Source organism: Octopus bimaculoides, chromosome 14, assembly GCF_046866305.1.
Source record: "Octopus bimaculoides isolate indiv1 chromosome 14, ASM4686630v1, whole genome shotgun sequence".
Lineage (NCBI taxonomy): Eukaryota > Metazoa > Mollusca > Cephalopoda > Octopoda > Octopodidae > Octopus > Octopus bimaculoides.
The window spans coordinates 20,762,953-20,772,745 of record NC_142941.1 but is presented as its reverse complement, the minus strand read 5'-3'; the positions used below and the strand labels follow the sequence as shown (position 1 = coordinate 20,772,745).

Genomic DNA, 9,793 nt, shown 5'->3' with positions numbered 1-9,793 from the left:
AAACGCTGTTGGATGATTTATATTTTTTTCTCTCGATAGTTGATTTTTTATATTTTTAAATTTTTTTCTTTCTTCCTATAAAAATGTGTTGTTAATAACAATGTGTCTATCAGCGTTTTCCGTTTATAAAACAAATGCAAAAAATAAACAGAATGATTCGAGCTCGTGTCAGCTTCAAATATATATTGAGGATATAGATACCTCTTAAAAAGGGATGTCAACATCCAAGCATCACCTGTTTATCTTATATATCGATAAAATGTTCAAGAGTCCAGTATAACTTAAAGTATTGGTGCTTATTGTTTAAGATAGACACCAATTAAGTATATTACGGAGTCTAATGATTATTACAGTGGTGTTGCTATGGACACCAGGATGGGACACAATTATGCCAACCTCTTTGTAGGTTATGTAGAGGAGCAAATCTTTGCTCACTTCCCTGGACCCATCCCAGAGCTTTATGGTGGTTACATTGGTGACTGCGTTGGCGCCACAAGCCTTAACAGACAACAGCTCAACGATTTTATTTCTTTTGTTAACACCTTTCACCCAGCCTTGGAATTCACCCACACCAAATCTGATACTTCTGTTTGCCTCCATTAAAATACACAACACCCACCTCTCCACCTCTGTTTACTATACACCTACTGACTCCCACTCCTACCCCCACTACTCTTCCCTTCATTCCAAACACATTAAATCTGCTATACCTTTCTCCCAATTTCTTTGCCTTCGACAACTTTGCAGCATCGATTCGGATTTCGAATCCCATTGCAAAACGATGCGACAGTTTTTTTCTAAATCGAGGGTATCCTCCATCAGTTGTCGACTCGGTACTCCACCGAGCCCAAGCCATCAACCGCACCACAGCTCTCCTACCATCTTCACGCACTTCCACCGACCGTATCCCACTTTCTCTCACCTACCACCCGCCAATCCACCCTCTAATGCACAAACTCATCTACAACTTTCGCATTCTCCTTTCTGACCCAACAACCACCCCTATCTTTTCCACACCACCTCTCCTGTCTTTTAAAAAAGACAGGAGTCTTAGAAATCTCCTTGTTAGAAGCTTCACAGCTCCCAGCTCCGCACAACAGGGGACCTTTAAATGTTCTCGCCGACGATGTAACACATGTCTCTACATCAACAATATTACCAACATCACGGGGCCCAAGAAGCAATATCACATCACACCACCACTTCTGTTGCACTTCGGTGAATCTCATATATTGCATTGTATGCAAACTCTGCGGTGCTCCTTTCATTGGAGAAACAGGGCAACGCCTTGGGGATCGTTATCTCGAACACATCAGAAGTATAATGCTTCGTACGCCGGGCCAACCTGTTTGCACCTACTTCAACACCGTGAATCATTCTATTGCAGATTTATCAGTGTGTGGTATGGCCTTGCACCACAGATCCCCCTTCTCTAGGAAACGAACGGAGCAACGTCTCGTATTTGATCTTGGCACTATGTCCCCAACAGGTATGAATGAACGTTTTTCCTTTCATCCTTTCACCTCCTCTTAATTCTTTTTTACCCTTTTTAATCCTCCTTTCACACTCTCTCTGCAACATTCCCGTATTTACTTACCTCTACTCTTTCCATCATCCTTTTCCTTCTCCTTTCTGCACGCCCTCTCCTATAACTTCTGATTCACTTTGCAGCCCGTGTTATTCTGCATCCATTATCAGTTGTAACCAGTTTTTCAAGCGAAGAGGATGTAAACTTTGTTTGACTTTTCTTTTCCTTTTCTTCCCTGTTTCTCTGCCCCCTGACGAAAGATTTAATCCGAAACGTTGGATATTCCACTCCTCGCAGCAAGTTCACTGTACCCCTTTCACTTTTTTCCATATTTTTTCAATTCTTGCCGACGCAGAGCTATCAGATTATTACAGTTCGATATGTATAGGTATATTTCAATATAATATATCATAAGGCGAAAATGGAGAATTTTAACTGATAAAATTCAATTTATTGGCATATTGTCAGAAGTCTCTGTTACCTACTATTGTTTCCATATCCAACCCATTCAATTACAAATTAATAAAATAAAAAATTAAAAGCAAATTTTAATTTGTAATTTATTAATTTATAATTGAATGAGTTGAATAAGGAAACAATTGTAGGTAACAAAGAATTTTGACAATATGCAAATAAATTGAATTTTATCAGTTAAAATTCTCCATTTTCGCTTTATGATATAATATAATATAATATAATAAAATATATTATATATATATATATATATATATATATATATATATATATATATATATATATGGGGTTGGCAACTAAGTTCCTCCCATTTTTTAAAATTAAAATTTTAAAAAATGTTTAATAAAAAATAACAATTGATTAATCAATAATGTATTCACCGTTGTTGTTTACAACTTCTTCCCAACCTTCAACAAAATTTTCAATACCTCATTGGTAGAAATCACCCGATTTCGACTCGAAAAATTGATCCAACCAAACTCTCAATTCTGCATCAGTATTGAAATAAACTCCGCGCATAGCATTTGAAAGAGATCGAAAGAGGTGGAAATCCGTTGGTGCCAAATCAGAGAGTACGGCGGGTGTGGCAGCACTTCTAAGCCATGCGTTTGAATGGCTTCCTTGGTCATATTGGCGATATGAGGGCGGGCGTTGTTGTGCAGCAGAAGAATTCCATGCTGCCGATTAGGTCTTTTCTCTTGAATAGCCGTGTTGAGTGGTTCCATCTGTTGAACATAGAGTTCGGCGTTGACCGTTTCGTAATGGATAATCCCTTCCCAGTCCCACCATACGCACAACATCGTTTACGCGGATGAAGATCTTGTTTCACGCGCGGTGTCGCTTGTTTACTGGGGCTAAGCCATTCCTTACGGTGCTTCATATTGATGTACAGGCACCATTTTCGTCGCCAGTAACGATTCAGTAAAGAAATCGTTGCTTGTGTCCATGAGTTGAGCGGTGACGAGCAAGCAAACCAGCGGAGATTGTGGCACGTTGATTTTTGTTGTTGTCACTTAAAGCATGCAGAACCCATGCTCCATACTTCTGAACCTTTCCCATCGAGTGAAGATGCTTCTCTATAGCAGTGTGGGAGCATTCCATTTTCTCTGCCAGTTCCCTTGTCGTTTGACGAGAATTTTCGTGCAAAAGTTGGTTTAATCGTTCTTCATCGAACTCAACTGGACGGCCAGAACTTGGTGCGTCTTTGAGGTCAAAATTTCCACGAGCGGTTCTTTTAGCTATGGCACCCACTCCATACACAGCACAAATGTCGCGAGCAGCTTTTGCGGCCTTAGAACCTTGATTAAAAGCAAAAAGGAGGTGTCGAAAATGCTCGTTTTTCTTAACTTGACATTCCATTTTAATGATCTGAAAATAAACAAAAATTAACCAAAATTAACTAGAAAAAAACAAAAAAACAAAATAGATTCCAAAATGATTCAAAAATAGAATTCTCGAAAAAAATAAATTCCAAAATTTAAAAAAACGGTGGGAACTTAGTTGCCAACTCAATATACATATAGTGTATCATGTATATTTTATCTTACTTGTTTCAGTCATTAGACTGTGGCTATGTTAGGGTATCGCCTTGAAGAACTTTAGACGAACGAATCAACCCAAGTACTTCTTTTTGCCGAGCCACTAAGTTGCCGGGACGTAAACACTATGCTAACTAGGTTCCTGCATGAAGTGCTGATGAGGTGATCGCTTAGAATTTGCTTATATCCAAGCTATTACACACACACACACACACACACACACACACACACACACACACACACACACACACACACACACACACACGCACGTTCTATGAAAAATTTATCAAAATTGGAGTCCATAGATAACTATTGTAGTGGATTAAGCATTACCTGGTTGACAGATCCTACCATATGATTAACAGATTCTACTCAAGCTCAGCAAAAGCCATTAGTAGTGTCTCCCGAGGCCGATTGTGTCGGGCCCAACGTGTTGGGCCAACTTCTTTGTATTATTTATAATGGATATCGCAAAAGTCATCAAAACCAATCAAATAAACATTTTTGTAGATGACTCTAAGATTCAAAAAGTCATCAATAGAATAAGTAGTCGGACAGCACTCCAATCTTAACTACATGTTGTGATTTAATAAGCAGAAAAGAAAACGACATGCTTCTACACGAAACAAAATAAAACAAAACAAACAAAAAAGAGCTCATTCACTGTAGAAAAAGCCACACTGTACTTCAAAAGACACACTTTCTTCATAAGTGCAGGAACGAAATTTGCTTAGAGTGTGCAAACCCAGGTCCAAATTCTTTTTACAAAAAGGGCGATTTGTTTCAATCTTAATAATCAAAATAAACACAGGTAAAATAATGGTTTCAAATTTTGGCGCAAGGCCAGCAATTTCAGGGGAGGGAGTTCATCGATTACATCGACTTCAGTGATAAGCTACTACTTATTTTATCTACCCTGAAAGGATGAAGGGCAAAGTTGACTTTGACGGAATTTAAACCCAGAACGTGAAGACGGACAAATGCAGCTAAGTATTTTGCCGGCGTGCTAGCCCTTCTGCCAGCTCACCACCTTAACAACAACAATAATCGTTTATTCGTTGGCCACAAGGGCCGAACACAAAACAAATAGAGATAACACAAAACTGGAGACACGTGGAGTTTAACACAAAAATCGAGTAAACAATAAAATAACAATGACAAGTAACAATACAATTAAACAATAAAATTCCCCAAAAGGGGGAAGTTCATCACAAGGACAACCGAGGAACCCCACACATTCTGGTTATCCCGATCGTTAGATGCATCTCCGTAGGCGCTTCTCTCCTCAACTCCTCCGATTTACTTCCGTGTTGGTAGAGCCTGTCTCGAACCGACAGAGCTTCCCGGTAGCACTGCTAGGATAGTGATTTCTGGAAGTTATCCATAGGCCACGACTCAAAAGTCCTCCGGAAAAGACCAGTTAATTGATCCTTCACGACACCCAGAGTTTCCCCGAGGACATCGTCGCTCTTGCCCGCCACTAATTCCCTATAGAACTCCATAATGGAACTTCCACCGACCGCGTTGCCCGACTGGCAGAAGGTCATGAGCGCTTGCCGGCACTCCAGGTGCCAAGCGCCCTTTCTTGGCCTAAGCTTGATCCAGTACTGTAGCTCTGTCAATGAGACGAGCTGCGGAAAATCCTGTTTGACAAATGGTGACCACACCTGTTCACCGTTAAGAAAGTGCTGGAGATGTTTTAGCCTCAGCACGTGTCTGTGTATCATTAGCCATGGTATGTCCAGTCCTTCACTCAGTGGCTGCTGACAGCAGATAGACCGTCTGACGAGTGGGACACGTCCTCTCCATAGAAAGTGGAATTGCAAGTGCTCCAGCTTGGTCAGCCATGAAGCAGGGCAAGAGACGACGGTCAGATGGTATTAGATGACGGAATAGCTTTTGTGAATAGCTTCTGGTTGAATGTGGAGGAGTACCTCCACACTGGTCCCAGACCAATTTTCATGTCGTGACCTTTTGACCTCCAGGAGGCTGTTGCTCCCTTCCAAAACGATCGCTATGAGAATCCACCACAAGTTTACCTCTGGTAGTATCTCAGCTATCTTTATGCGTACCATATTACTTCCTAAATAGGATGGATGAAGCACATATTTTTCACTCCGACAGGGAACCACGGAGTGTTTGGCCGCCAGAGCTTCAGATTTAAAGAGCACTGAAATACCCGCAAACTGTTCAGCCCTCGAAATATGAAGAATGTCGGGCATTATTTCTTTCAGTGCTCTTTCCACGTCTTTGGCCGCTTCGTGTTTACGGAGACGCAACCGTATAACACAATTATCCTTTTGTTTCTGGCAATATTGGCTTGCGCCATTTCCAGTCTTATTAACTTAGCTGCCTCAGCTAGATACATGTCTTTCTAAAGCAGATTCATACAAAAATATTCTTTGCTTCTTGCTGCTGTTTCTGCGAAAGAAGTAGTCTGGTTCATGATGTCATTTATTGCGATGTTATTCGTTGTAGTGGTGGCGGCAGTGGAGATGGTATGGTCGGGAGATTGTCACTAGTGATGATGGTGGCTGAGTTGTCTGTGGTCTTGATACTGCTGCTATGAGCTGTCTTTTGAGTTGGTGTATTTCACTGAATTGGAGGGAATTCAGCTTCGTAGTTTGTGATGTCGCTAAAGATGTTGGTATTATTATGTCTTGAAGTGTCTGCAATTTCGTGTACGAGAATTTGAATCTGCTGTGTGCTACCGGATACAGAGGAAAGCAGGGCATTCTAGAGAGGTAACTGGGACCAACCTGTTGAGAATAATGAAGCGGAGTGGCAGCCTGAAATCCAAGATAAGTTAACAGATATAGAAGGCCAAAAAGACAAAGATGACTACAGAAAGCAGTTAAAAAAATTCCCAAATTGGAAGAGCCCAGGACCGGACGGGGTCCAAGATTATTGGGTGAAGAAGGTGAGAAGACTCTACGAAAGGATAGCTCAACAGCTAGATGAGTGCTTGCAGAACGGCGCAGTGCCCAGCTGGATGGCAAAGGGGAAGACATTGTTGTGTGCCAAGGATCCTGAAAAAGGAAATGTTGCATCCAACTTTAGACCAATAACGTGCCTTCCGCTAATGTGGAAACTAATGCCAGGTGCATTGGTCGGTGAACTGTATAGATACCTGGAAAACAGTAGGCTGCTACCCATTGAACAAAAATACTGCCAAAAGAGGAGCCGGGGAACGAAGGATCAGCTCTTAAATGATAATCTAATTATCAGGAACTGCATGAGAAAACACAAAAACCTGAGCATGACTTGGGTTGAGTATCGTAAAGTATACGATACGATACCACACTCCTGGATAATAAAAACAATGAAAATGTGTGGAGAAGCAGAAAATATGAGAAGAGTTATATGGAATAGCTTGAAATGCTGGAGAACAGAATTGACAGCAGGGAATCAAGTATTAGAGGAGGTGAAAATCAGGAGAAGTATCTTTCAGGGAGAGATGGTATGTCCCCACTGATCTTCGTGCTGAGAATAATACTCTTGAGTGAAATACTACAGAAAACAAAGTTGGAGTATGATCTGGGAAGAGGTAAGGGAAAACCGAACCACTTGTTATTCATGGACGATCAGAAGCTATTCACAAAACTGAAGTAGAACTAGACAGCACAGTCGAGTCTGAGAATTTTCCCCAATGATATTAAGATGGAGTTTGGACTCTCAAAATGTGCTACGATGCTGATGAGACGAGGAAAGCTTTACAGAACAGAAGGCATAAGGTTGCCAAGTGCTGAAATGATGAAGACAATTTAACCTCAATTCAGCTATAAATACCTGGGAATACTTGAGGCAGATGAAATCAAACACAATGACATGAAGGAAAAGACAAAAAGAGAGCACCTGCGGCGAGTGGAAAATATATTGGCTTCAAAGCTAAATGCCAGAAATATAATTTCGACAATAAACTCGCGCGCAGTCGCAGCAGTTCGGTATGGCATTGGAATCCTGAAGTGGACAGAGGAAGAGCTAAAGGAGATGGTCAAGAAAGCTTCTATCGATGCACGGAACCAAGCATCCACGTGCAGATACTGATGGGCACGTGAATGATGGGCTCCGTGTGGAAGACAAGTGTTGAAGACTGCGTGCGTATCGAACTCGAGAGCTTAATGAGATACCTAGCCCAAAGTAAGGAAATCTTGCTAGTGACAGTTAAGAAAGAGGGAGTATTGAAAGCAGAGAAGAAAGAAAAAAAAACAAAGGAAGAAATGCAAAAAGGACAAGAAGAATTACGCAAGAGAGTACTACACAATCAATTCCATGCAGCCACAACAGAAGTTGCTGGAAAAATAGGTGGGATTAGCTGATGAAAGGAACCGTAAAAAAGAGACTGAGAGTACTATACTGGCAGCGCAAGACCAAGCTTCGACTACGAACTGGAAGGTCAATCTTAGGAATGAACAAGTGTCTCAGCTGTGCCGCATCTGTAACAGAGTGGTTGTAACCATTGCCCATATCACGAACGAACGCCCTAGACTTGTTCCGAACCACTACAGGTTGTGGCAACACGATCAGTGAGCAAAAGTGCTACACTGGAAACTGTGCGAAAAGTGGGGGTTAGACAGAAGTAAGACGTGGTATGAGCACAAACCGCAGAAAGTGGCGGAGTCGGAGACTAGCAAAATCCTCTGGGATTCCCCAATACAAATAGGTCAGGTGCTAGAGCATAACAGACCGGGCCTAGTGGTGGTGGACAAGAGGCGCCACAAATACTATATAGTTGATTTGGTATTCCCCTTTGACCCACGAATAGTCAAGAAGGAAGACGAAAAAATAGATAAATACAACCCTCTTAAGTACGAAAAAACCCGGCTATGGAAAATGAAGAAGGTGAAGATAGTGCCAATTATTGTTGGGTCCTTGGAAACAGTATCAGAATACATCAAGGGGAATATAAAGGAAATTGGAATAGAGTGCTTAGTAGAACTGTTACAAAAGGTTTACCTCCTTGGAACGGCCAGAATAATCAGGAAAGTATTAGTTGAAAAGAATGAATAGCATGGTACCGTAGGCTGCAGGTAGCAATCCCGCTACGCATGCAAGACTCCAGGAGCTCTAACAAAACCTGTGATAAAGAGATAATAATAATAATAATAATAATAATAATAATAATAATAATAATAATAATAATAATAATAATAATAATAATAATGGTGATGATGTTACAATAAAAACACTGGTAATTGCGCAACCTGATAATCGTTACCTCATGTGAGTGACAATGAAAAAACAAAATATTGTGAATAATGGTGGTTATGATACTGAAGCCAATGATGGTGACAGAGTTGCACTCGGTAGGCTCAGAGATTCTGGTCCGGCTCCAGCCTGTCGATATCCAAAAAGGGACCACCACACATGGCGTAGATGGAGAAAGCAAATTGATGCTGTGGTCATGGAGTGTTACTACCTGAGCAACCCGGTAGATGAAAATGGTGCTCAAATTAGGGGTTACCGACAACGTATGTATGATCATTGGAGAGAAAAGGGATTGTTTTCAACAAATGGAACAGAGACAATGTAATCAAGCTAGAGCAATAAGGAAAAATTGTTGGTTCACAGAAGTAGAGCTCGAAGCTATCAAAAGACGAGTATTGGAAAATAGCAGCAGAGATAACAATGAAAATACAGTTCTTACTAATAAGAGTAATCCCATAGCACTGGAAAGGAACATTTTATGAGAGACATACAGATGATATAGAAGAAGACAATAAAACTAATGGTGACATGACAGATGAACAAAAGTCAATCTACGACAGAATAAAGGTAAGACTACAGGAGAACGATAGCGACATTATTTGCAACCTTAAAAAGGTTGATCGATGGAAATTGAACCAAGAAACGAAAAATGTCAATGAAATTCTGAAATACATCAGAACAAACAACATCATAGAAACAAATAGTTTAATCAAGGCAGAAAGTATTGTTGTAGCAGAAAACGTGGGTGTTAATGTAAAAAAAAAAAGAAACATAATGGGAGTGACAAAAGAAAAGATCCATGGTGTAAAAGAAGAATCCAGGCAGGATTAAACATGCTCTCGAAGGAAATCTCTGTGTTAGAACGAAAAGAGAAAGGGGAGCTTAAAAGCGAGCAAAAATACAGGGCGTTGAAAAGGAAGAATAATATTGAAAGAAAGAGCCTGAAAGTAGTAGTGGAGGAACTGAAACAGCGCCTCGTTGCAAAGAAAGCAAAGATGGTAAGATACGACCAAAGAATGAAGAGTTACCAGCAGAATAGGTTATT

At 40.7% G+C, this 9,793-nt stretch overlaps 1 protein-coding gene across 1 annotated transcript; it reads right to left on the bottom strand.

Annotated features, from left to right (window-relative positions):
- Nucleotides 1–2,299: 2,299 nt before the first annotated feature.
- On the bottom strand, nucleotides 2,300–8,689 carry LOC149132638 (histone-lysine N-methyltransferase SETMAR-like). The gene is made up of 2 exons (XM_089363328.1): nucleotides 8,497–8,689; nucleotides 2,300–3,370 (listed from the first exon to the last, which is right to left on the bottom strand). The coding sequence occupies exon 2, from the start codon at nucleotides 3,359–3,361 to the stop codon at nucleotides 2,921–2,923; it is 441 nt and encodes a 146-aa protein (XP_089219454.1). The 5' UTR covers nucleotides 3,362–3,370; nucleotides 8,497–8,689; the 3' UTR covers nucleotides 2,300–2,920.
- Between the last annotated feature and the right edge of the window lie 1,104 nt (nucleotides 8,690–9,793).

Excerpts from the sequence above, each read along its gene's own strand:
- LOC149132638 (XM_089363328.1), bottom strand. The coding sequence starts at position 3,361 with ATGGAATGTCAAGTTAAGAAAAACGAGCATTTTCGACACCTCCTTTTT.